The sequence below is a fragment of the Lagopus muta genome, chromosome 1 (genome assembly GCF_023343835.1).
Source record: "Lagopus muta isolate bLagMut1 chromosome 1, bLagMut1 primary, whole genome shotgun sequence".
Classification (NCBI taxonomy): domain Eukaryota; kingdom Metazoa; phylum Chordata; class Aves; order Galliformes; family Phasianidae; genus Lagopus; species Lagopus muta.
Window position 1 is genome coordinate 106,186,605 of NC_064433.1, and position 27,395 is coordinate 106,213,999.

The 27,395-nt window shown below is 37.6% G+C and overlaps 2 protein-coding genes across 13 annotated transcripts in view; one reads left to right on the plus strand and one right to left on the minus strand.

The window, feature by feature from the left end:
* Nucleotides 1–7,389: 7,389 nt before the first annotated feature.
* LOC125684792 (phosphatidylinositol glycan anchor biosynthesis class P) lies at nucleotides 7,390–11,105 on the minus strand. The gene is made up of 4 exons (XM_048927235.1): nucleotides 10,991–11,105; nucleotides 9,493–9,565; nucleotides 8,852–8,970; nucleotides 7,390–7,953 (listed from the first exon to the last, which is right to left on the minus strand). Exons 1-4 carry the CDS (start codon nucleotides 11,070–11,072, stop codon nucleotides 7,823–7,825), a joined length of 405 nt encoding a protein of 134 aa, XP_048783192.1. The 5' UTR covers nucleotides 11,073–11,105; the 3' UTR covers nucleotides 7,390–7,822.
* Nucleotides 11,106–11,384: 279 nt separating this feature from the next.
* TTC3 (tetratricopeptide repeat domain 3) overlaps nucleotides 11,385–27,395 on the plus strand; it is a 60,942-nt gene continuing 44,931 nt past the window's right edge. For 3 of the 12 annotated variants that reach the window (XM_048927056.1, XM_048927110.1, XM_048927084.1), the window contains exons 1-14: nucleotides 11,443–11,556; nucleotides 12,040–12,125; nucleotides 15,447–15,492; nucleotides 16,679–16,811; nucleotides 17,211–17,298; nucleotides 18,414–18,467; nucleotides 20,626–20,749; nucleotides 21,731–21,816; nucleotides 22,113–22,207; nucleotides 23,314–23,376; nucleotides 24,289–24,343; nucleotides 24,988–25,150; nucleotides 25,262–25,310; nucleotides 26,198–26,357. In XM_048927056.1, coding sequence (XP_048783013.1) covers nucleotides 12,051–12,125; nucleotides 15,447–15,492; nucleotides 16,679–16,811; nucleotides 17,211–17,298; nucleotides 18,414–18,467; nucleotides 20,626–20,749; nucleotides 21,731–21,816; nucleotides 22,113–22,207; nucleotides 23,314–23,376; nucleotides 24,289–24,343; nucleotides 24,988–25,150; nucleotides 25,262–25,310; nucleotides 26,198–26,357 — 1,191 coding nt within the window. In that variant the 5' untranslated portion in view covers nucleotides 11,443–11,556; nucleotides 12,040–12,050. Of the gene's footprint in view, nucleotides 11,583–11,679; nucleotides 11,803–12,039; nucleotides 12,126–15,446; nucleotides 15,493–16,678; nucleotides 16,812–17,210; nucleotides 17,299–18,413; nucleotides 18,468–18,926; nucleotides 19,034–20,625; nucleotides 20,750–21,730; nucleotides 21,817–22,112; nucleotides 22,208–23,313; nucleotides 23,377–24,288; nucleotides 24,344–24,987; nucleotides 25,151–25,261; nucleotides 25,311–26,197; nucleotides 26,358–27,395 lie in introns of those variants that run through there. The other 9 variants (XM_048927075.1, XM_048927065.1, XM_048927135.1 and 6 more) reach the window with 9 other exon arrangements.

The following is a 27,395-nucleotide window of genomic DNA, read 5'->3' on the forward strand; positions in this document are numbered from 1 at the left end:
AATGGTTCAGTAGCTAGGTAGTTATCTCACACCTCCACACTGAGCAGTGCTCCCTAACGAACACATTACACTGAAGAGCTATTTGCATTACACAGATGATGTCGCCAACTAAGGACTCATAATGTAAATTAACAATCTAACAGAAACATTCTTCTAACAGAAACATTCTTCAGGTTTCTTCCTTACTGATCCTTAACATTCTGTAAGGCCATGCTGCCTGTTACTTTGCCCTACATAGTTTCTCTGTCTGCCCTGAAGAAGCCCAACAGTGGACTATGTCCATCTGGCAAGATTAGTACATTCTTGGAGGCACAGTGATCCAGCAAGAGCAGGTGTTTAGATTGTTGCAGGATAGGAACGAAGATCTAATATCTGTAGGTCTCAAAGACATAAACAGAAGGCAGTCTCAGTTGTAAACAAGATTAGTCTTCCTACATTAAGAAGTTTTGAGTCAGAAAGATTTGCATCAACAGGAGGGACTACATGCTACTGGTCATCCACACTGAAGTTATCATGTTTTCATGATAACAGACAGAGCTTTTGAAGATCTGTATGTGAAGCTGATACCCTATTCTCAGTATTAGCCTATCATCCTCAAGACACTCATTTCCTTTCTGTGGAACTCTGTGATCCTGCCCTGCACCCTCACCAGCTGGCAGCCAACCAGCTTACACTGGGCTGTAAAAAAGCATCCTGGACAACAGACAAGCAGTATGCCAGAACATAATGATTTTTGGTTGGAGAAGATTTTGAGAAAATGAGAGCATTGTTTTCAATGAAATACTTTTCAGGAGTGTTGACACAGAACCTTTGACAAAGAAAAAAGATAACAAGAATGTGGACTATGCAAACAACAAAGCAGATCAGAACTTTTCAACCTGGGAGATGTGACTGAGTATACAAATCTAGTTCTGGCTACCTGAGAGGTTTGCAGATAGCAGAGAATGACTGACCATCAGATGAAAATAGTGAGCAGTGAGTGTAAAACAAAAGAGTACTCAACCCAGCCTATGATTATGCTGTGATGTTGAGGAACCCAAGAGTTTATTTACTTAAAAAAAAAGTAAATGAATGATTATCATAAGCAAAATACAAAGATCTGATTCTAAAGTTTCCTGACTCACACTGTTGCAGACTGGGGAAGAATTATGGAGAAATGTTGCTAGCTTCTTGCCCAATTTCTGTGCTCTTACATAAACATGCACTACTAGCCAGTGTTAGAGAGAGGATGTTAGCTAAATTCGCTTTTGGTCTCACATGCAGCATTCTTAAATGGGCCACATCCTGGTCCATCTGATTTAGGCGTAGTTTCAATGACACAAGCAACTGTTGCAAATTCGTACCTTTGAAACAAACAAAAAATTACTTTAAAGAAAAATACAACTTTAAAGAAATGTGTTCCTCAGAAGAGTAGAGCAAACCTTGCTATTAGGAAAATGCAACTGGATGACAGAGAACCATCTTACCAAAGGTAGCTGGAAATATGAAAATAAATCACCTTACACATATGCAGCAGTCTGACAGCATTATATCAGCAGGCACTGATTCAGTTTCTCAGTACCACTCTGATTACATCCCATTTGCTTTCCCTTTTATCATCGAATTCCACTTTCAAATTCAGGTAACACTACTATACTATTTTCATAACTAGTAATATTTAGCTACAGGTATTAGTGGAAGCCAAATTATATTATTCTTTTCCCCATCATGCCAGCAATTTATTTTTTTTGTGTGTCAGATAACTCTTCATCTCTTCATCTTACAATGTCAACATAAACTTATTTGCACACTTAAAATGTGCACTGTGATCTGTTACCTGTTTGGTTATGAATAAATAAGGACTAGAAGTGAATCAATTATAGCAACCCTGCTGCTCAACTGCAGTTAACTTCCAGTTTTCAGTTCTAGTTTGTTACCTCATCTGCAGTTTGACCTTGCAAAGTTTTCAGTGACCTTAGAATCATCCATCAGTTCCAGGAAAAAGATAACAAAGCATCCCCAAATAATGACTTTATCATGAGCGTACTACTTTAAAGACAAGGCTAGCCATCTACTACCTTACAGATTAATTTGTTGGCTCTGAATCTTTGTTTCGCGGAACTTCCGACAGTAGTTCCATAACTGTAATGTTTCCAGCAAATGCTACCTTTTGACTTCCGCTGTTTGTTTAAAATTTGGAAAACTGGAAGTTGAATGCTGGACAGATATGTAGACAAGGTCTATGATTTTATTTCTACTGCATGTGTTCATGTGGAAAGTCAAAAAAGGTGTATTCACCAAACAGTCTTGAATCCTACCTCCAAACTCTTTTAAGACAAACTTGTGAGGGATACACATGTCTAAGAGGAGCATATCTATTATATGATGTAATATTTTTTAAGAGTTTTTTTTTTTTACACAGTAATAGCTATTTTTCTTTTCAGCCAAATTATCATGGAAGCTACTTTCTTTCTTTTTTTCCCTGAACTGTATTTGTGCTGAAAGAATAAAATCATCAACAGCACTGAATTGCTACCTCTGAAATGAGGTAATCTTCACAACAGTTGTTTTTACGAGCTCTGGAGACAAAATCTGTCCCAAGCACTGGAATGCCTAACATTTAATGACACTCCACACAGTCATGATTTCTAAACTAGATCAGCTGCTTCTAAGTTCATAATTAAGTTCAGGCATCAAAACTGTGCAGAGTACAAACAAAATCTACTTTGGCAATGTTTCTGCAAGGAAACTGTCTGAACAAGACGATTGTTTCCAAAACTACCTCCTCAGACTACAGTTCATTTCATGAATAGAGCGAGAAACACAAAAACAAAACAAAACAAAATAAAATAAAAACAACCATTGGATTTATTTTACAACTGACTGGAAATGTAACAGTACATCAGCAACCAGAACATTTCGTTAAGTATTTTAGCCACTCAGACTCAAGCACCAAAGTAAAAGATGCATTATGGAACAAAGTGTGTTTATGTAGAAATTATTTATTTTCTATTTTCTTTGTGAATCAGAAATACTTCATCATTTACATCCATAAAAGAAAGTGAAGCCCATATAAACTGCCTGGTAAAGAAAATATTTAGAAGGATTTTTTTTTTAAAGTGTTTGAAAGGGCTTTTTGACTACATTGCTGAGCCTCTCACAGTATCTGTAGGTGGGAGCTTCAGCACAGATTTGACATACTGGAGAAACGTTGCTCTGTACGAGGGCAAACATCTTGAAGTTTCTTACCAAACTGATTGATACATCAGGTGCAGCCAAGACAGTGGTTTGTTACACTTTTCTGGGCCAGAAAGGAGAAACAGTGAAGAATAGGAAAAAAACACAAATTCTGTTTAGGTCATCTTACTGTCACCTCCACCTTCCCATTTATCACAGGATGGTTTGTTCTACAGTCACGGTCGCTTCTCTTCGTGACGCTTGCCTCATTTAACTTACAGCAGCATCTTAAGGCCCACAATAAAGGAATGATAAAATGTACTACCTTACCCCACTCTCTAACCTTGTGTACTTGCTTCCACTCATGAGATGGGATATTTCTCTCTGTTTCCTTTTCTTATTTCAGTCACTCTATCTGTAGCAACAATAAACAAACAAAAAAACGTAACTGTGCTGTCTTTTCATATACTTTACATTTTTGTGCCTTTTCAAGGCTTTGTGCCTTCGAACTTCATAACTGAGCATTTTCCTCTTCCATTACTGCTGACTCAGATAAAGTGGAAAAATACTTCTGAAATGTGTTAAATGAAATGTGTTAAAAAAAATTCTGTGGCTACACAGAGAGTTTAGCTCTGCCACTTCATATGCATATATTAAGTATTCAGTATTCAGTACAGTGCAATGCAATAAAAGACCAAAATCCAAGATAAACGCATGGAAATTATTGAAAAAAAAGGCTGTTCCCAATATTATTCAACGTTTTTCAACTTTAACACCATAAATGTTATAAGTGCTGTTACTACCCTTCCCTCTACAGCTTTATCATCATTACACAAGTCTGGCAACCACAGCACTATTATTTTCTTTGGCTTTCAATCTTTTTGAGTTTGAAGCAGTCAACCTTTGTGATTTTTTTTATTACATATTTACATATACGTACATTCTGGTACCATCTGAGGGGTACCTGTCTTATGAAATGAAGGTTATACAAGATGTGTAAATTCTCATCAGTCTCCAACACAATAAAAAAAGTAGAAAAAAAATGAGAAGTTGCATCTTTCTTTCTTTTTTTCTTTTCTTTTTTTTTTTTTTTTGGTCAGAAAGGATAGAGCAATTGATCTGACTTTAAACACTACTACCGGTTGTGCTAGAAAAAGACGCCATCAAAAGTCATAAGGGTGAAAGAGGGGGCAAGTTTAGCTCTTGCTTTTATTTATTTAGGTTTAGTGTCAGTCTGAGAAGAATGGATACCTGATATCCAAAGTCTTTAGAGATGTCTGTTTTGTAAAGAGAGGCACTATTACCAACACATTTCAATCATTTCAGATCTTCTTTGAACACTAAAACTTGAGGCAAATCCATAAAATCCCTCTAAATAACTGTAGCTGAAGTGTACTGTGCACTTACAAAAGCTGGAACTTCTCTTCCTTTTGCTGATGGAGTTGTATCTTTCACTTAATTGCAGCCATAGGCAGATGAAATGATGAATCCGATTCAAAACAGGCATATCCCTCAGCAAAATGCATTTATTATCCTCTACGTACACTGTGTAACCTAGTTTTATTTTGATCACAGAGGCAATTTTTGAAGAGTCAACTATGATTCGTAAGTTGAAGAAAAGGTCACTACAGTGCCTTTGAAGCACCGCTACACGGGAATGACAGAAAAGCAAAGATTGAGTTTCATGCCTGCAAGTTTTACTTAAACAAATGGCCCCAGTTTGCCTACACACTTAGGTGCCTCTGTTAGTTTTCCCATAATTGTGAGGTCAGCAGTTAAATGAAATGGCAGATTCATCACTGATACAATCTTTGTCCAAGGTTTACAGTCCGTTCATTTGTGTGCTTTCAGGGCTTGGGGACATTTTCCAGTGGCTTTTCTTTATCCTGAAGGGATTTGAGAATTCTTAACAGGGGACTAAATTAATCCTTACATTAAATGGTAACAGAAATGTGGCCTTCACTAGTTGTCAATTTAGAATTAAAAACGAAATTGCTTTCTCAAGAAGCAATAGGAACATGGGACACAGAAATTCCACAGGAAAAAAAAAAAGATTACAGTCAATAATTCAGTGTCTACAACATGAATGGAGAATTGACAGAAGAGTAAATACATCTTCATGTCTGCTGATCATAAAACCTTGAATTCATCTTACAGGTGGCTATTTCAGCATGTGAATTAAAATTAATCGGAGGGCAAAAATGGGGATGGGGAAATAATAGTAACTGAGAGCAATCTGAAAAACAGAGCAACATCAAGAAGCCTACAACTCTTAAGCAAATAAACATTTTACTAATTAGCAGCCATGAAGATAAGGTACAAACAGTCATTATTATGAAATGCTCCCAAACAACTATATATCTAAAATCTGCTATTTCAGAGTGAAAAGTCAAGATGCATTTTCTTCCTTAACTAAGAAGGTATATTTTCTCATATCCACAATGCTTTCTTTTTCCTTCAAACACAGGCGGAAAGAGTAGCAAATTACTAAAGACTTAGTTACTAGCAGATCAAGAAACTACAAATTTCATATTCATACCAAATTAATTGATTGTTATCAGATCTTAAATCTTCTCACAGGAAGTGATGGTTATTTTGGCTGATTTCTAAAGAACTGGAATGTCTTTCTTTACACACACATTTTCAAAAATTCCTTACTCTCTTTTATTGAAATAGAGAGATTTTAATATTAAATTATTTTTTACTTAGAAGTTGTTCTATAAACTTGTAAAATGATGAGGATCTAATGACTGATCTTTATAACCAAAGCAAATGATATTGACTACTTAGGACAGATCTATTGAAAGTTTGCAACAAGGTTTCTGTCTCTCAAAAGAGAACAAGTAAAAATTACTTCTCAGTAACACATACATGAAAGAAGATTTAATTCCATAAAATCCAGACCATTGCCTAAGTTACTGCGTTTTGTGCTAAAATCCAGATTACTAAAAGGTGGGCTTGTGGGTTCTTGAACCTAGATTTCAGTATGGTAAAAAGTCATTTCAAGGCTTGTTTCTGAAAACCTTTGCAAAAAGCTTCCCTTATTCCTGGTAATGTTGTCTACCCAAACTTCAGTAAAGTTTCTGACATTGTCTCTCCCAGCTTTCTCCTGGAGAAATTGGCTGCTCATGCATTGGGTAGGAATATACATTCCTGGGTAAAAAATGGGGTGGCTGGCCAGGCCCAAGGAGTTGTGGTGAATGGAGTTAAATTCAGCCGCAAGTGGTAACCCTCAGGGCTTTGCGTTGGGGCCCGTTCTCTTTAATATCTTGATCAATAATCTGGACAAGGAGTTTGACTGCACCCTCAATAAGTTTGCAGATCACATCAAGTTAGGTGGGAGAGTTGATCTGCTTGAGGGTAGGAAGAGGAATCTGGATAGCCACAACCAATGGGATGAGACCAACAGTATGAGGTTCAACAAGGCTAAGTACAGAGTCCTGTACTTGGGTCACAACAACCCCAAGCAACGCAACCATGGCTGGAAAACTGCCTAGTGAAAAAGGACAAGATGTGCTGGTCAACAGCCAGCTGAACATCAGCCAGCAGCATGCCCAAGTGGCCAAGAAGGCCAATGGCAACCTGGCTTGTATCAGAAAAAGCAAGGCCAGCAGGACTAGGGAAATGTTTGCACCCATGTACTCAGCTCTGATGAGGCCATACTTTGACTACTGTGTTCAGTTTTGAGCCCCTCACCACAAGATGTTGAGTTGATGAAGTGTGTCCAGAGAAGGGCAACAAGCTGGTACAAGGTCTACAGTACAAGTCTCATGAGGAATGGCTAAGGGAAACAGGCTTATTTAGCCTAAAGAAAAGGAGGTTCAAGGGAGACATCATTAATCTCTACGACTACGTCAAAGGAGTTTTTAGTAAGGCAAAGATCAGTCTCTACTCCCTGGCAGCAAGCAACAGCACAAGAGGAAATGGCCTCAAGTTGCGCTAAGGAAGGTTTAAGTTGGATATTAGGAGAAATTTCCTTACATAAGGGGCTTTGAAGCACTTAAACAGGCCACCCAGGGAAATAGCTGAATCACCACCCTTAGAGGAATTCAAAGATGTGCAGATGTAGTGGTACACTCAGCAGTGCTTGGTTAACTTAACCTTTGAGGTCTTTTCCAGCTTAAATGGATTCTATGACTCTATAATGTGATGAGTAAATAATTATGTAAAGAAAAACCAAACACTACACATGCTGTACCCAGAACAAATCTTACTGAACCACAGGAACACTGCTAACCTTAACAACATTTACAGTTTATTAATATTTACAAATGAAAACTGTACATTTACAACGTAAACACTTTAACTTACATTAAAAAAAAAGCCTCAAGCATTTGACAAACAAAACACATTTGCTTTCCTTGAACTCTATGAAAAACAGAACTAAGCCAGGTCCAACATTTTACACTGAGTGGGAAATTTTAAGCAGTAACCTACAATTATTATAAAGTAATTTTAAAATCAACAAAATGGTTAAATTAATGAATGTGCCATAATTCTCATATTAATGCAGGTTACCAAGCCACATCAGTGAAATGTGCATAAATTTTGTTAGAAACACGCACAAAAAATGCTGTATTATACCATGAGAAGAAGGTGTCTTTCAGTAATGAGATGTTATGTAATGTTACTCATAATCCTATATTCAGACAGGTCTTGGTAACTACTATTTGTTATTGAAAATTCCTTTTTCAGGTAGGAAAAACATTCTGTTTACTTCACTGATGGGAATATCCCTCAATGCTGGAATTGCTTCTTCTTGAAATTTCTTCTGTTGTTGCTTCTTAGCATAGCTATCTACAGGAAACAATGAAAACAATCCACATATTGAAGATGTTTTTTTTTCTGCTTTCAATAAATGTTACATAATGCAATGTAGCTATACAAATACTATAAATTTAGCTACTAAATGATGCTGAAAACCCCATCTTGCTGAGGTATAAGACGGTAAATCAGAAACACCTCACATCGACATACGTTAACAGAGGCCCTGAAGAAATCAACCCTGCTCTCCTGCTGGAACATCCATCAGGGACTGTACTTTGTTTAAGATGCTGTAGATGACATCAAATCATAACCAGACACAGATAAAAAGAGTAAACAAACCCTGCAGTGAGTAGCTCACTCTGTAGCATATTTTATTTTAGATTTCTATTAAGATGCTGGCTACCCTTCCTTTATCTTAGCTTCTTGTTCCCACCGCCATACAGCTCCTGCTCCTATAACAGCATAAACATGTTCACAGGTACACACTGAACAAAAATCACTCAACATTTCCCTTGGAGAAAACAAAGATGAGAGCAGTTATTTTCCAAACAGAGCAAGACCCACATCCCACCTGCCATACAAACTCTTGGGTTGCCACTAAGTCAGAGGATGACATGAGAGATATGCACATGCCTGGATACATTCTAAGACCTGTTTCTCTAACGTTGTCTGCTTTACTAATATGGTACACTTTACCACTTGGAAATTATTGCCATAAGGTAACAAAGAAGCAAAAATCAGGCTCGTGGGAGATCTTTTCACCCTGGTTCTTAAGTATTTCCATGAACTTTTTCTCCATGTTAAAATATATATGAAAGCTTAAAATTTGAATTATATTATTTATGCCTACATATGTATATTTACAGAAATTATCAGTTAAGTATAAAAATCTTAGAAAAAACAAGAAATCCCATACAAAAAAGATTACCTGTAATAGTATGCGTGGAGTTAAGTGGAGCTGTACTCATCATGTTAATGCCAAAAAGTAATACATAACCAATTCCCACAACAACTAATAAATATGCTGGCAAAGCAACTGCCCAGTACCTGAGGAAAAAGATTTTAAAGTTTATGTACTTTCTAGTAACAAATATATAATGATGTAACAGTTTTAATGTAGTGGCTATCTTATCTAACTTTACCAATGGGCAAAGAAACAACACTTCTGGGTATGGATCATGGCTTCCCCCAAGAAGATACCTGACTACAGAATCAGTGTAACCTCTTTGGTACAAACCACCAAACAGATTCATTTACAGAAAGTTTTTATTTTTTATATTTACAGTTTAAAGTCTACTGTATGTTATTCGACAAACTCTCTGAAAACAAAAATTCAAACTTATCATAAAGCATCAAAATACTACCATCCCTCCCAAGACACAACAAGAAATTTTTATCTTAAATGCTTATCCACATAAAATAATGTTTCACAAACATTACAATCCTTTAGAATCAGAAAAAAACCATACATATTTTAAAACCAGTTTCACAATTTCTTATCTGGAAATCATTAGACATACCCAGGCTTAACAGTTTGAGGTTGAACTTAAGAAATAAGCTTGAACTTACTTTTGAGGCCAGTATGTTAGTCCCAATGAGAAGAGCCAAGTCTCAGGAACATATGCCCAGATAAGATACAGCACTGCACAGAACAATGAAGAGTGAAAACAGTTCAAACAATACCATTTTAGACCTCCTTCTTAAGATTTTAGAGCAATACTCTCATACTGGGACATACTGAAACTACTTTGCTTTAGACAATTTAAACAAAAATAGCTCTACTAAAATATGGCAAAATACCATCTCAGAAAAATCTTGTACAGTACAGGGATAACATTTTATAGCCACTTATACAATAACACTTTTGTATTTGCTTTAACACTGGGTAAAAACACAGAACATCCTGAGTTGAAAAGGACCCTCAACTATCGTCAGTTTCTGAAAGCACTGTCCAAATTTGCTTCTCGAATACTGGAAATACTTCCTGACTCCTTGTAAGATAAAAACCAATTTCACATCAACAAAAACAATGCTGAGAGATTTTACTTCCCACCAACAAATCCAGTGAAATTCAGCAAAACTTGATGAAAATAGGTTAGCAGCTAAGCAGTGACAGAAGCTACATTAATGCAGCAGCTTCCTGTGGGAAGAACTGAAGCCAACTTCTACTTCTCTCCTAAAGGTGAGAAAGGCTTACAAAAGACCAACATCTCTAGCATGTAAGATATCTCCATTGAAATGCTAAGGCAGCTGTCAGAACAGCAGCAAAATGCTAGTGTAACCCTGATCACTTTCCACTGCTGTTAACCAAATTGACCTATTTCCTTTCTCCAGTGTTTAGGTGAGGAAGATTTTTGCATCTCCTACAAAGACAGCCTGAGAGCTGGGGCTGTTCAGCCTGGAGAAGGCTTTGGGGAGACTTAAGAGTGGCCTTTCAGTCTCAGATGGAGGCTGTAAGAAAGAAGGGGACAGATGCTTTAGCAGGGTCTGTTGCGATGGCACAGTGGGAAAAGGTTTCAAACTAAAAGAGACTTAGATTGGATATAAAGATTGGATGTTACAGTAAGGGTGGTGAGGCACTGGAGCAGGTTGCCCAGAGTGGTGGTGGATGCCCCATCCCTACAGACACTCAAGGTCAGGCTGGACAGGGGTCTGAGCACCTGATGGAGCTGTGGGTGTCCCTGCTCACTGCAGGGGGTTGGACTAGATGGCCTTTAAGGGTTCCTTCCAACTCAAACAAGTCTACGATTCCCACTCCTCTCCACAATAGTTACTACGCAGAGGCAATATATACAATTCGGATATAAGATTTACTAAAACTAGACCGCAGGGGAGTTTTAAACTAATTTGTATCTACGATAATATGAAAGACAGCATGAATTGTAAAAGAAAGACAAAACACATTAGAATCACAGAATGTATCATATCAACCCACAGGCCTGGGAAGTAACGCTGACTCCCCCTCTGCGGGCTGTTCAACACTAACATCACCCTTCTGAGACGGCCTTGTGGGAATTACATTTGTCCCATAAGCAAAGCAACAGATTTCAATACCCAGCATACTTACTAAAGCCAAACCAAGATCCTAAAAACAGAGCAAATCCGTATATTGCCCTTTCAGGCAGCGGGGCTGGAGAGTTTTCCACCATACTCACTGATCCTTCCCTCTAACTCAGGGAAGAAACCAACAACGGTAAGAAGAAATCAGAAGGCTCTCAGAGAGCAAGGACGGGAGATCAGGCAGCCCGAACCTCCCGCCCGGCTACCAGGCGACGACTCCAAGTACTGCTGCCATAGGATGGCGACTGCGAAGAGGACAACGCCACCACACACGCACACGGCTGGCAACACGTGACCGCACCGTACAGTCTGAGCGACTGCTGTCATACAGACCCCCCCCCCCACCTTCCCAAACCGGAAGGCGCGAGAGGAACGACGCCCGGCTTCACTCTTCACACTGGTTATCGCGAGCCTGCCAGGCCGCCTCCGCGCATGCGCAATCAGAGACGGCGGACGCTGTTAGCAGGCGCATGCGCACTACTGGCCAGCGAGCGGCAGTTGGAGGTTTTACGGAGCTGCGAGCGCAGCACTGAGCTGAGTTGTGGAGGGCGGGCTGTTGATCGGTTGGTTCTGGTAAGAGCTGGTGAATGATTATAGCGGTAGGTGCGGCCCTTCCATTCACGCCACAGTCCTGTGCCTCCTTCCTTGCAGCGGGAGGGAAGGGCTATCGCCATCTCTCCGCAGCCCCCGCCTGGCTGACGCCCGGGGTGGGGGCTGGCGCCTTGGGGCCGGGCTGCGACACGTCAGTGGGAGCTGCGGGGCTTCCGGGTGGCGGCTGTCAGAGGGGTTGCCGGGCGGCTGCGGGGCTCCGAGCTCGAGGTGTGCGGAAACAGCGCGGTGCCGCACCGCGAGGCTCCGGGGCAGGGCGGTACGAGGGGCTCGGGAACGGTGCAGCGAGTTAGAATTGAAAATAAACTGTCTGGAGGATGTGACGTGTGGAAATAAAGCAGATATTCCGTGAAACACTTGTAGGAATTTGGATAAGTCTTGTTTAACGCGGGTTGTTTGCGTCTTGGCTCCCTCCTCACTCTATTTCTCTTAATCGTTTTCTTTCAGGATCTCGAGCCATGGGTGAGCCTTTGTCTGAATCTGAGTTTGCGGCCTTCGCTTTCAGTGCTGGTTATAAATCCTGCTGTGAATTGGTGAGTGGGTTTGGAAAGAGATCTTCCATTGGGATTTCATAGAACTGTAGAATGTCTTGGGTTCGAAGGGAGGCCAAATCCCACCCACCCCAGTCCCTGCCATGGGCAGGGCTGCCCCTCACCAGCTCAGGCTGCCTCCAGGGATGGGGTGACACAGCTTCTCTGGGCAGCTGTGCCAGCGCCTCACTGCCTGCTGGGGAAAGAATTTAATCCTAACATCTAATCTAAATTTCCCCCCTGTAGTTCAAAGCTATTCCTCCTTGCCCTATCACTATCAGACCATGTAAAAAGTCAGTTTCCCTCTTGTTTATAAGCTCCCTTCAGTTAGATACTGGAAGGCTGCAATTAGGTTTCCCTCAAGCAAGAATTTCTTGTGCCACTCTCTGTATACTGCTCTCTTGCAGAAATAGTAAGGTAAATCTGAGTAGGGCACCAGAGACAGCATATCCTCTATCAGGCATTTATTGAATGCATATACAATTGTTGTAAACCCAGACAATGGTGGGTAGGTCATAATGACTGCTTAACAAATCCCTTGGTTGTGTATATAGGCCATGTATGGGATGACTTATCTAAGTGTCTCTTTAATCACAAAATATTCACAACTGTTCACAACAGTTAGTGTGAGTTCAAGGCTGAATTGACTGCATAGTGTTCGTCTATTCTCTGTTTTTATACATAGACATATATGTATATATATATAGTTGTTTTTGCTCAATAGGGCCACTGCTTATTTAGTTATTTCTTTTATTTTTCAAACCGTAGCACTTTTCTCTTAGAATATTTCCACGTATGCTTTCCTTGACTCTTATTTCCCACTTCTTGCTATGCTTAAGGAATTTTCAGAATACTGAGGTAGTTAACCTTTTTTGCTGCTTTTGTTCATGGATTGTTTATCTGAAGTGTTGCCAGATACAAACTAGCTGGGTGACAATTGTTGGGGAGAAATAAAAAGTATGGATAAAGCAACTTTCCGATTTGTAAAGCTGTATCAGGTTTGGGACTTAAGAAGAGGTGTTGTGGCCCTGAAACAAGCTCACCAGGGATGGCACCAAGTCTGAGGGAGTTCAAGGAGCATCTGGACAAACTCTCAGACATAGGGGTTAAGTTTTGGGTGGTCCTCTGTGGAGCCTGGAGTTGGACTCTGTGATCTTTTATGGATCTCTTCTGACTCTTGATATTCTATGATTCTATGACCTGCACTAGGGACCATTAGTAGTAGTGTGTCTCATTTAAATTTGTTTATATCATCCAAGATATCTTCTCTGCTGTGGAGTGAATAAAATATCTTAACAATTGTGTTAGTAAAATATTCTAAATGCTCTTTAAAGGGATGTATGTGCTATGCTGTTGAAAGCCCTTGATTCTGTGCAAATGCTGAATCTTGTTTCTGAAGTTTGCTTTAGTGGGAATGTCACCTTGGGCTTGATGTGTCCAGTACTAGGTTCTGGGGACATAGGGGTGAGGAGGATGAATTTGTTTGTTTTTAGTTTTGTAGCAGAATCCATCCTGTGGAGTGAATAAGACTTTCTCAGTCATCTTTAAGATGAATTGATTTTGAAATACCAGTTCATCTTTTTCTTCTCTGTGTTAGTGTCCTGGTCTGGTGAATATGTTGACACTGCAATAACTTTATTTTTGAGAGTAAGCCTTGATTTATGTGTAGTGCTGTAGCAGTTCAGGACTATTAATTTGGGCAAGACCATGTGATTCCTTGTCATCACCTCAGGTCAAATTAGTAAGTCGTCATTGCACAATATGTTAGTGTGTCAGTGAGATCTGCTGCTGAAACAATAAAGGGCTGTGAAAGGAACTTTCTGAATGACACGCTTCATGTTTATATATTTTTCTCCACTTGTATTCTGGGATAGGTATGTGTTTCTTTGAAATGATAACGTTGCTATGCAGAGGCATAATACATACAGTATGCATCAAATGGCACACACAGTGTTTATTAAAATAACAGATTTTGTAGGGTTTTGTAAAAGAGAAGAAAGTAACTTATTTTTCAGCTTGAGAGGCTTGTGTGGAGTACTCTGCTTTAAGCACATTAAAGTATGTTGTTTAAACTCTTAAACAATTTTTGTCCATTCCTAATGATTAATCTGTGGGTATGCTTTTCAGTTCATGGCTATATAGATACTCTTTTTATTTTCCTTAAGAGTGCAGTTGACTAGACTGTTGTGTTAGCTAACTAATAAAAATGCTTTTTTGTTGTTGTTCATCTTTGTTTGCTTACTGGCTTGTTTTCTGGCTTTGCTAAACGTGAATTATAAAGACTTGATACAAAAAGGGTCTGTCAGAGGGATTTGTTAGTGCAAAATACTGCAGATCGTAAGTTTCCTTATTTTCTCCCAGAAAACAGATGACAGAATTCCAGAAATAGAGCAGATGAGGAACACTAGTATTGTTTTATTCTTTGTGAAATGGGATGGGGGGGGAAGGCTGGGGAAGTTCACCCATCTCCGATTGGATGTAGAAGACAGTGAGATGATGGTGAACGCTGAATGAGTTCTATGAAGATTTTATTACAAGCTTCTGTTCAGAATAAGTAGGTACAAAGAAATTGTTTTCTTGGCTGTGTTATCTACATTAGTATTCTAGTTAACAACTAACTAGAGTTAGTTAATAATGGCTAACTAAATTTTAGTTAGTTACTGATACTGATTGATTTAGTTGACGTGTCTGCATTAGGATTTTAGTTTGACTCAGGATGCTTTTGAAGCAAATATCCCAGGTGTCCTTATGTTCTGTGCTTTGGGAAGAGGTATAGGAGTGTGCTAGTGGGGTTCACTGAGAGTGAGACTAATGTTTAAGATGCTTTTAGGACCATAGCTAATGTGTTATCAGCCATGAACAGATGTGCTGACTGTGGGAATAGGCATGAAGAAGTGTGAACTATAACATCCCTTTGGAAAGTGTGTAATGTTCAAGTAGACTCCTCAGTACAAATGCTTTGCTTCATAGTTTTGTTTCCTTTTTGATCATGCTACTTATGAAGACGTATAATCATAGAATCCTTAGCGTTGGAAGGGGCCTCTGAGGGCCTTCTAATCCAGCTCCCCTGCAGTGAACAGAGATGTGGCAGCTAGTTTAGGTTGCCAACATAACCACAGATCGTAATCTTTACTGATCCTATGTATCTGTGTTCTGAAAGCAAAAGTGTATTGAGAAAAGGAATTGGTGAGAGAGCTTAAAAATTGCTTCTATTCCTCTACTTCCTCTGATGTAAAGATTATATTCTGGTTTAATACTTCAAAACTCCTTAAGTAATGTATTTGCAAGATATGCAATGTTAAGAAATAACATGTTTATCTCTAGGGTCATGGAGTATTTGTACAACGTTCTCCACATAAACCTAAAACTGGTATGTAAACTAAAGCAATATTATGTAACTTTCTTAAGCAGTGTCTGTGCTGTGCTTGCATCTTTCAATTGCTGTTTCACTTTTTTCCCCTCCTGTTGTCTGAGTAAGCTAAAATCATTTCTTCTCTGAGCAGAAGCATTGTTATATTTAATTAATGCTGAAGGAGTTCTCATCTTACTGTGCTGATGCAGTATACTACTGTGCATTTGTGAGAGCAGTGTGGGTAGAGAGTAACACTGACATATATTTAGGTAGTTAATGCTACAAGGATGGACAGGTAAGGTTGATACTTATTACCTGTGTTTTAATTGTAACTCTATCTTAGCTGTATAAATCTAAAGACACATTCAAATGGTTCTTAATAACTGCAGAACTCTTTACCTATAATCCTTAATTATTTTTTGGACAGCTGCAGAGAAGCAGACGGCTTTAGAGTACACCAGATTATTAAATCTGGATTCACTACAGAAATGATAATGTTTAATATGTAGGATTTCAGGTTTAATCATCAATCTCACTATGTGAGATGAATTTTTGCATTTATTCAAACTCAGATAATACTGCTTCTGCTCTGGAATTACTTGATGCCACCTCAATAGTCCAATCAGGACCCTTGCCTTTTAAAGGCAGCCTCCAAAGGAAATGGGTTCTATTTTTTGGAAGAGCCAGATATCACATATGTAATGGACTCTAGAGAAAAAAGATTTTCTGATTATTTTTTTTCGTCTAGTGCTGAGTTGCTACATGCCACAGTACATTAAATTTGTCATAGAAAATAACTGAACAGGTACAGCTAGAAGAGGCTTATGTTGTTCTTTGGAAACAGTATCTCTTCTAGCCATCAGGCAGCTCATGGCCCTTGTTAGACTCCTTGTTAAAAGCAGGCAGCATTTATTCATTTATATATTTATGTTAATACAATTCAGAACATATGTGATTCCTTGGGCATTGAATGTGAGGTCTGCCAGCACGTTCGTATTCTTATTTCCATATAAATTCCCTCCTTCAAGTTAGAAAAATAAACAAAAACTTCAATTTATCAGGTATATTGGAAGTTTCAATCTGGTTAAATAGTGCATAGGAGTGCATTATGGCAATAACTGGTGATTTTTTGAATGTGTAGTTGGACTTTGATTACTTGTAACGCTTGAATTGTATAGTCTAGTTCTTACCTGTTTTCTTAAAGATGTTGACCCCTGTGAAGTGTGGTGCCGTCAGCCGGTTGACAAACTAAGAGAATATTGCAACGTTATTAAAATATGCATCTTTTGGCCTCTTCTCTTCCAAAGTGAAAGTAATTATTTGGTAGCTGACTGGGGGTAAGTTCTCACAATGAGTCATCAGCCTTTGCATTTCTTTTCATCATCTGTGAAGGATAACAGATGTGACAGTTGTGCTCTCAGTAGTGGTAAAACAATCTGTAGGAGTGTTTTTATGGTGAGCTATGTTACTTAAGATCAGAAGGCATTGTTCTTGAACATAAGATGAAATTAAGAAAGGGTTTCTGAAGTTTGGAATCTACATGGGTATTTATGTGCTTACAAGGACGTCTTATATTTCAGAAGTACCAAAATATTTGTATCTTTTTGTTTTTCCCCTTCTGAAATGCTTGATTTGAGTTAGTAGCCACATTCTTGCTTAGATCTAATCACTGTAGCTGTTAGTAGACAAGACTGTGTTACACAGTGTTATTTTTCTAATTGATAACTTTTTTGCAGCAGTTTACAGATTTTAGACTGGAATTGGAAGAAACTCTGTGATTTAGAGCTTGTGGAAGACCTTGTTGATTTGACTAAAAAAGTGGTTGTAAGTATTATAACTTGAGACTGCATTTTAATTTAGAAATTTCCTTTTACTGGAGTGAATAAATTGATAGTCAAGGTACAGGTTTTTAGAAACTTAATTTCAGATCATGGTTTTTCTTGCAGTTGGTACTTGCAGAGTCTTTTAATAGGTTTGACTGGGGCCCTTGTACATTGCTGAGAGAGTCACATTCATGGGAAAAACAAATGGCACCTTATCCTGATGAATAAGTTATTTTTTATATACAGATATACAGATTTTTTTGTCAAACTGTTTTCTTGCTCAACAGATTATTTTTAAAATAGATGTTGTTGACTTCATTCACTGTTGATTTCGTGCATTGACAGTGACAGAGAATGACAAATGTTTGCAGCAGATAAAGGAAAGATAGTAGGTTTTTAGAATTTAAGTACGACATTTAAAAAAAAAATATTGATTTACTGAAGTTCTGTGTTGAACTCTTGAGTGTACTTTTCTTCTACCTTACTGTTACATTATCAGGTACTCATCTGATGGATTCATACTTGTTTAAGCTCTTTGTGCTGCTCCCCCCCTTCAGGCTCTTTGAGTGCTCTATTTTCACCTTCTTGTACTTCAGGATGTCCCTGCAGTTATTCCACTTTGTCTCATGTGATGAGGTTTTGGTGCTGTTTCCCTTCATGGGAACCTCTCACTCAGTGTTTATGAGAGGCTTTGTGTGTATTCCCATTCCCTTTGACCTATACTTTGCTTTTCTTAATTGTTCAGCCTCTATCTTCTTGTAAAAGACAGTATATCCAGTATCCAAATCTCAGGAGAGGAAGTGCTGCTGTTTTGGATATTTTTCACATGATGTGTCAGCTGGTACTTTGTGCAGATAACTACAGAAATGGCTAAAGCAGCTGGCTATCCTCACCAGACATCATATCATCTTCACTATTTATTTACCTTTCAACAACAGCACTTGGGGATTGGCTATTGAATACAAAAATATTTCCTGAAACTTTGAAATGGACCAGAGCTGTTACCCAAGTGGCACTGCATTAAAGAGGAACAGAAAACGTTCTTGAGTCGAACCTGAGCAGGCAACTAAAATTAACAGATGTTAACTTTTTCCTTTTGTTTAATCTATCTTCTAGAATGTTCCACATTTTATTGGGGGCATACTGAGAATTGGCAGCAGGCTAGAAAATGTAAGTTTCTTGAATTCTTGTTAATTGGAATGCTCTTTTATGTGTGAATATGAATGAAATATTTGTATGAATATACAAAATATTAAAATGATTACTTAAATATACAGACCTATATGTTGATGCATCCTAGTTGTTGCAACTCTGAGCCACAAAATAAAATGCGTGTGTGACAGTGTATAATCAATGAATACACAGATGTTATAATTAAGAAATATACAACAAACTTAAGCTAAACAGGTTATCATGCTAAAGAAGAATAGATGGAAAGCTTACCCTTGTCCTGGGCTCACCGAGAAGTCTCCAGGAGGAGCAATCTCCAGAAGAGATCCTTCCCCACTGGTATTCAGCTCTTAATTGGGGTCTAGGAGTGGTGCAGCCAGGCTCCACCCCTTCTGGTAGCGCAGGTGAAATGCCTTCAGCTGTGCTCCCGGAGCTGACTCATGGCTCACCTGAGGCTGTGATTCAGCAGTTCTCGTACAGACAGGAGCTGTGAGATAAATGCCATTCTGTGTAAGAAGATCATAATGGGTGGGAATTCTGGGGGTGGCTTATATGTCCTACTGCTGGTATATTTGCTTGTCCTCTTTCTGTGCTGGTGTTTGTGTGTTACACTGAAAATCTTGGGATAGGACAGCGAGGGGAAAATACCCCACTTCTCATATAATGACAAGGAATTGTTAGGAAACCTTTCATAGTGGGTTATTACAGATGATGAATGAAAACAAAGAAAAGTAAATGGAGAAACTCTTATGATAGTAGTAATACAATTAATATTGTGGTAAATATGTTTCCTAGTCTCTGACCCTATCTGAGGTGTTATGCTTAGCATTTACAGCTCCTTGGGGACTTAAAGTCAATGGTTTCAGTTTAGTGTGGGGAGTGTAAGCATTGCTTCTCAGAGTTCTTTGCTGTGAAGAATACTGTTGATGTTCCTAATTGTAGAATTGCGTTTGTTTTTTGTTTGCTAATGCACTTTTGCACCTTGATTGTTATTGGTGTGCATGTTCAAGTTGCTTCTGATTTTATTGTACGTCCTGTGTTTTCTGTACATTACATACATTTTGTCCCAGTCTTGTCCTTTTCTATGTTTGTATTTGTTTCTTTTTGCTTGCTTTCTGTTTTTGAGTGTTCACCAGTTGCTTACTGCCATTGGGTCTTTGATGTCAGCTTGTGATATCTTTCCCATGCCTCTACTCTTCTCAACTATTTTTCATGTCTCCAGTTTTTGAGGCCTTTGTTCTGTTACATTTGTCTTTCATTTTTACATTTCTTAATATTGCATCATTATGTTAGCTCTATCAAGTCACTTATTGTTACTACTGTCTGTATATTAACTATTGTTGTACTGTGCCAAAGTGAACCAAGTGAACCATGGCCACCTGATCAAAAGAGATTTCTGTTAGAGATGAAATAAATTAAAACAGACAAGTAGTAAACCTGGCAAGTTGCAGTCCTGTGGCCTATTGTAAGCAATGGCAATGCTGTATGATTAGGCTTCAGGGCTATCGATAGGACTATGCTTGATTACTGAAATGGTAAAAACCTCAGAAACTCTTTTTTGGAGGCAGATGGGAAGTATTCTAAGAGATTCTCATACAGTGGTACTGATTAAGTCTGAAGGACTGTGAATGACTGACTAAGGTTGTGGTATAGGAGTGTGCTGATGCATCTTCGTGATCAAATTCAGCATTTGATAGAACTGTACTTGTTAAGTTTTTCATTTTCTCTCTGTTTCTCTGGCTGTTCTTAGTTTCCCTATGCTTATTGCTTTTACTCTTCAGTTCCTAGTTTCTGCTGTCTTTTGTAGTTTAACTGAAAAAAAGAAAATTTCTGAATCAAATTTTGTGATTTGAATGGCTTCCCTGTATCCTGTTGAAAATATGTCTGTCTGCATTTTGTGAATATGGTTTATTATGCTGCGTTTAAGTTACCTGGATATTTATATTTGTGAACTATTGCCTATTTGAAAGGCTAACAACTTGGGATCAAGTGCCTCAAGCAAGGTGCTATAAAAAAAACTTTTTTGTGTTTACACAGAATACTTACACTATTGCCAGTGAATTATTTGTTTACCTGGTGTGTTGTTTTTTATTTAGGACTTTGTATAACATTACTGTTTTGTTTGTTGTTTTTTCCCCCTTTTCTTCAATTGCACTAGGGTTTCTTCGATGTTAGGGATGCACTTGATTGGATCAGATGTGCAGGTGATATCAATATTCTGCAGAAGCTGGAGAAACTTGGTGATTTTGGTTGGCTCTATCTTGAAACTTTCTTTGGTGAATGTAAGTAACTCTTCTGAAGAAACAGTCATGTCGAAACTTACCTGTATTCAAATTATGGGATAGTAATGCTTATATTAGCTTGAAAGTGTCTGCAAGAGTGATTGGAATAAGTGTTCTTGTGTTGTTTGTTTGTTTTGTTTATTTAAAGCAGTCAAATTTTGTTTGAGTTTCTGTATGTTTTCATGTTCACAGTGCACATCTGAACACAGTGCTCTTTCTGAACAGGTGTTCAGAATAGTTCCTGAGTTTGGAGTCCTTTGTGAGCTAATTGTGAGCCTGTAGGCTCTCAATCTTTAGCACAGGGATGCAATGTGACTGTAATATTAATAGGGTTTTATTGTTAAAAGTTTGACTGAAGGTTTTGTCTGTATTAATTCAGATGTTGGGCATCTTTCAAAATTCAGCTTACGTAAGCTCATGGGAGATCCCATAGGCTGTTAACACTAGCAGTAGAACTTCAGTTGAAATGGCAGAAGATACCAAGCCTACTATTCTTCTTGCCTGTTGAGCAGCTTGTGTTCTGCTCTTAATTTTTGCGTATGTACATTCTAATTCAACTATTACAGTAAATAAGTGAGTGGTGGGAACTGGACTTGGATGTAAGCAGAAAATCTTTTTATAGTTAAGTACCAGGGTATGAATTCTTTTTAACGGGAATCTTTACAGATCTTTAAAGTCCCAACTTCTTGCAAAATAAAACAAAATTTCAGTTGATTGCTTGAAAGAGGGCGAATCCTTAAAGGTTTTACTGCTTGCAACAACATTTTTTGGGCTTACCCAATCATAAGTGATACCTTAGTTTCAAACATTTGTCATGTCTTTTGTTTCTATTATTTGTTTGGTATGTCAAATTTTGCTTCCAACCATACAAGGGAGCACAGTTCTTAGCAGAAAACAAACTCTACTTTTTGTCTTGATTAATTTTTCATTCATTGCAGTTTTCTGATTTTTTTTTTTTTTTTTTTTTTTTTTTTTCTACAGGCAAACATTATATTACTAAAGTTGCTTTGGAAGATTGTAATTTAGTTGAAGAATTTAAAGCTGTCACCTGTGAAAACTGTAGGAAGGTAAGAGACTCTATCAGGGTGTTTGTCACTTTCATGTGTTGTGGGTTTTTTTGGCCATAAAAAAAATTGCCAAATGATCAAAGACTCAAGTTTCAAAAGCTTAAACGAGTAATTATCTAGGCATAAATTATTTCCTTGTGAGATCCTGACTTAATAAACGGAACGTTCGTTGTTCATGTTGCCATTGTACATTGGATTTACTGGAGCACTGGAGTCTATTGCCAGATGTTTTCTTTACTTCACATTGTAACTGAGTTTAATTACAGTGGCTTCTGAATTGTTTTTTAATTTCACAGAAGAGTGAATCTATGAAACAGAAGGGAAATGAGGAGTTCTCCCAAGGAAAATTTGATCATGCTATAATATCATATACTAAAGCCATAGAGTTTTGGTAAGAACTCAACTGGTTAACTAGATTGTGTTGTGTCATATGCTCTCAGCTTATTGGGATTTATTAAGATTTTGTTTAGTTTTGCATGAGCCACTCTAGAAATCAAATGATGTCTAACTAAAAGAAAAAAAGTGTTACACAACTTTTCCTGTTTCTTCTTGCTAGTGGTTGTTTGCACTTTTTCTTTCCAAGAGTTTCCATTGTGTTTAGATGACTAAATAATAAGTAGAGTAAATCTGAATTCCATAAAAATTTGATATATTTTTTTAATTTTGTCCATAGTGTTATAAGTGTGTGGTTGATAGGATTAGCATTTTGCTGTTGTCTTTGTTCAGATTTTGTTGCATAGTACATAGTGTCACATCGCAACCCAAATTCAAACTGATTTCAGCCTTCCTGGACTTTATTTTCTTTCTCCTTCTTCTCTTATGGAGCTGATTTTCATCTGCTTCATCATCACACTTCTTCCCCAGCTAGCTGCATCCTTTTGCTTTCTTTCAAGTGCTTGCTGGATTACATATGCATGTTTCCCCCTCCTGCCCACTTTTCTGTAGGTACTTTGGGAGCAGTGCTTTAATTCTTTGGAACTGCTCTTTGATTGGCCCAGTCAGACAGATGGTTATGAAACAAAGTTCTGGAAGCAGTGATCCAAAAGTGTTTGTGGAATGTTTGACTTAATTGGAGGTTAAGGATTGCAGAGCAAAACAAACTGGGATGTATGTGACAGTCAAGCTAGCTTTTCCATGACTCCACCAATTTCTTTTTTTCGTTTTTCCCCAAGCAAAGCTGAGATGGGAGGGAGTGTACTAGCTGTGTCTTAGGATGGCTTGAGTTGTCTTTTGATGTATCTGTCACAGCAAAGTATTGGGGGCAGAATCTAAATCTATCTATCTTTTATTCTTTTCACCTCACTAATCTTACAAATTGCTACATAATTAAAATAGTAATGTTAATTACTTGTAAATTGCTGAGACTGTTGAAGGAAACTTGTATGTAATTTTTTGCAGTGTTTATGCTATGGTGTTTGCAGACAGTTACTGGGACAACTTTTCCTTAAAGTTTCCAAAAGTAATATATAATACAAACTTTTTGGTTTTTTTCTTAAGTCCTACAAACCATCTTCTGTATGGAAACCGAGCTCTTTGTTTAATTCTCACGAAGCAGTACAAGTAAGTAACCCTTGTTTATAATCTGAAATCTCTTGTAAGTGCAAATTAACATTGAACAATGAAAGTACTTAAAAAACTGAAGTGTATATATAGTAATTGTGATGTCTCTACCTCAGGAAACTGATATTAAGAGAAAAGAGTAATGTTAGTTGTATTCACTGGTAATATCTAATGCTATTTAAAGTTTGGAACAGTGGGGAGGTTATATGAATGGGGGGGAAAAAAAACCCTTAGTACCAGTGAGGGCTGTGATTTATGAAATGTTTTAGAGAAGAGTGTATTTCTGGGGTTATCGTTCATGAAGCCAGTTGTTAAGCTAAAAATCTTGTTTGTGACCAAGGTGGTGGATGTGTGTGTGTATATATATATATATATATATATATATATATTTTTATATAAAGGTTTTGTTGTAGTAAAACTGAAATCACAAGGGTCTGATTATTATTAATCCTGACCTATTGTTGCAAGAAAAAGAAATAACAATGGAATTAAAAATTGACATCCATACAGTTCATAGTTTCTGCCTATTTTCTTGGTGCTGTGCTAAACGCTCTGCACATAACATTTGATTTTTTTTTTACTATACACGGTACTTCTAGTGGATATTAGGTACTTTCTATTTGTTATTCTTGAAGTCCTGTTTGTCTGTGTCTGGCATGTCTTTAACTGAACATTGGTGAGTAGCTAATGGCAATGAAGTCTCCAGGCCAACTTGAAGTGGTCTTCTCAGATAATCTCAGTCATCTTCCTGGAGCGTTCCCAGTTACATCTATTCTCTGCCTTTTTGCAGGTGAACTGTTCTTTTATTTATCTTAAATTTTTATAGTGCTGTGTACATTGAAGTCCTGGTCTGTAGATTTTCCTGAAGTCTGAATAATAAATCTCTATTCTTTTTGCTTCCTTTTCTCTAAGGAAAGCCCTTGCTGATGGAAAAAGGGCCACTATTTTGAAGCCTAATTGGCCAAAGGTTAGTTTCATACGTATTTCAAAATTGTCTTTTGCTAGTATTGTAAACCAAACATAGGATCCCAGAGTCTGAATTACAGATATGAACACTTCCTATCTACCTGTGTGATATTTGCATTTAGCTTTGCTGACAGTAGAATGAATAGTGGGAAAGAGTGGGAATTTTGCATCATTCAGGCAAGCACGTAGCTTTCTTGCATATTTATGTTAAAAATGTTATTTTAGTGCACTTAGTTACATGATGTTCTGCACGTGTAAAGAAAAAAACACTTATTTCTTCACAACGTGTTGCTATGTTATCAGTGCTTTAAAAAGAGTACATGTCATCCATAGAGTAATGAAAACCCTGTTTAATGGGCAAAATGTATTTCCTTGTATTCTTGGACTAAAAAAGATTAAAGAAGGGATAGTTACAGAATTGCAAATCAGTAGTTGAAGTTGGAAGGAAAAAACGAAATTGCTGTTGTCTGAAGCCAGAGGGTCGATACTCCTCCTGATGGATTATTGGTCATTCAGGGGTGCAATAGATTTTTTTTTTTTTAGTGTGTGCAGTATTTTTACTTTGTACTGTCCAGTGTGCTTCAACTGTTTGAAATATAAAGTATATCCTTATTTGAATGAACACTTAAACTGATATCCACACAGGGTCATTACCACTTCTGTAAGGCACTGTCATTACTGGGGGAACATGAACTGGCTTTAGAAGCTAATGAGAGAGCTCAGGAACTGTGCAAGAATATTCTTGATGGACTGAAGGATCTTATTCAACAAAATGACAAGTTAAAGAAGACATTAGAAGAAATCAAAGGTAACCTTTTCTGATTTCAAGATTTGCCTTGAAAAGAAGAAATCTCATTTATTGGTAGCTTTCCTTTGAAAACAGCTAATTTTTTTTTCCTTGCTATATAACTTTCTGTAGGTACTAAAGAATATAAGCAGAAACCAAAGGATTTTCTTCTTGAGAAAAAGTAAGCAACTGCTAAATTCATTATTTTTTTTTCTAATTAACAATGTTTAAGATTTAGGTAATATGTCATAGATGTTTACTAATATATTACAGTTTAAGGAAAAAAAAAAATGAAAGAAATAAGACTATCAGAACTGCAGCCAGAATGTGGCCTAGTAGTAAAGAGGACTTCTAGGTTCCTAAATAAGCTATCTTCTAATGTTTTCTACTGCCAAGTAGTATCCTTCAGTATATTAAATTCTAGTCATGTTGGAAATAACAGGAAACAGTTACAGTTGTGTATTTTTTTGTCCATGCTGTTTCAGATACACGGTTGAAAATGCTTCTGTAATCACTTCTCTGTTTTGTGTTGACTTTGTTGTTTAATTTTCATGAGGAGATTAAGCTGATTCAAGTCCTTATTATGAGAGGAACTGAATGCTAGCAAATGCACTGTGGCAATGGTAAATAATAATAATAATAATAACATGAATCTTAATAGGAACTTGGTTTTGTCATATCTGTTTTAATCTCTCCAGGTAAAGCAAAAGAGTTAAAAGGGGTTCCGTATTTGTACATTCAACTGTGTTACAGCATAATCCTTAACTCTTGCATTAAATGCCTATGAAAGATTGTTTTGGTTTCTGCTGATCTACATTTGGTGATGCAGAAAATTGTGTGTTTTTTTTTTTTCTTGTGTCACTTGTTTTTTGTTAGAGATCTTTGCTTAAGCTAATACTGTGTACCTTGAAGGCTTAAAAAAATACGTTTGATCAAATGCTTTAAGTATGTTTGTGGCATGAGAGCTTCTGTGAGGGTAGGCTTTTATTTATTTTATTCACAGCAAATATATGTGATATATCTTAAACATTAATATTGGAAAAATTAGGATTTTCTCTTACTTTTCAGGGACAGCAGTTCTTCAGGATCTCATTTGATCATTTCTCAAGAGCAAAAAGAAATAGAGAAGGACAGAAAAGAAATGCAGTTCGATCATGAAGGTGACCATTATCATCAAAAACATGATACCACCATAAGATATACTACAGATGGAATTCCAAGACTATCAGTATGTTAATTTTCTCCATTCTGGAATATGCCATTTAATGTGTGGCTGAAATTTTCCTCCAATAGTATATTAATAATTGTTTACTTTCTCAGCTGAGTGCAAGAGGAGTGCCCTTAGATTGAGAGTGTTCTCAATTCAAGAGGATTCTGTTAGTGTCTCATGGTGTAATAGAGTTCAGCAGAAGATGCTTTTGCAAAACTTAAATCATAGACAGGGTTTTTCCTAAAGAGGAACATTTTGTACTGATGTTGCAATGCTAAGGTATTTGCATAGTTACAGGCCACTGTTTTGTTGTTCTGTGAAGCAATTCTTTCTCTCCAGAAAACAGTGTTGTTTCAATAGTACTCCTAGAAGGCTCTCGGGAGACCTCATTGTGGCCTTCCAATACTTGAAGGGAGCCTATAAACAGCTGTTCCCCCTCCTGTTTACAAGGGTGGATAGTGATAGGTTGAGGGGAGATGGTTTTAAACTGAGACGGGTGGTTTAGGTTAGGTATTAGGAGGAAGTTTTTCACTCAGAGGGTGGTGAGGCACTGGAACAGGTTGCCCAAGGAGGCTGTGGATGCCCCATCCCTGGAGGCATTCAAGGCCAGGCTGGATGTGGCTCTGGGCAGCCTGGTCTGGTGGTTGGTGACCCTGCATACAGCAGGAGGTTGAAACAGATGATCATTGTGGTCCTTTTAACCCAGACTGTTCTATGATTCTGTGATTTATATTTAAAACTAGGATTTTGTGGTTCTCAGTCATGTGTTTTGGCTTGTGTGTTTGAAACAAGCGTAATATACTGTCAGAACTCAGAGTCATAGATGGCCCAAATTGGAAGGGACCCATAAGGATCATTGGGTCCTAGTTAATTCTTAAAATTTAAATAACTGTTTAAAGCAGAATTGTTCTACTAGATTATTTTTACTAACTTTTTGGTAACGAAGACACAAAAGATAAAATGAGACTTAACCCTGATCAGAGAACAAAGTTTAAGTTTTGTTCAGGATACAAACAAAGGTACTCAGTAGAGAAGGATGGCCAAAGGAATCTACTG

What these genes read in the sequence shown, in the direction of transcription:
- LOC125684792 (XM_048927235.1), bottom strand. Translation starts at nt 11,072, where the DNA reads ATGGTGGAAAACTCTCCAGCCCCGCTGCCTGAAAGGGCAATATACGGA. An exon ending in CTAACATACTGGCCTCAAAA is followed by an intron (nt 8,971 to 9,492) that starts GTAAGTTCAAGC and finishes CTTTTTCCTCAG; the next exon opens with GTACTGGGCAGTTGCTTTGC. An exon ending in CTCCACGCATACTATTACAG is followed by an intron (nt 7,954 to 8,851) that starts GTAATCTTTTTT and finishes TGTTTCCTGTAG; the next exon opens with ATAGCTATGCTAAGAAGCAA.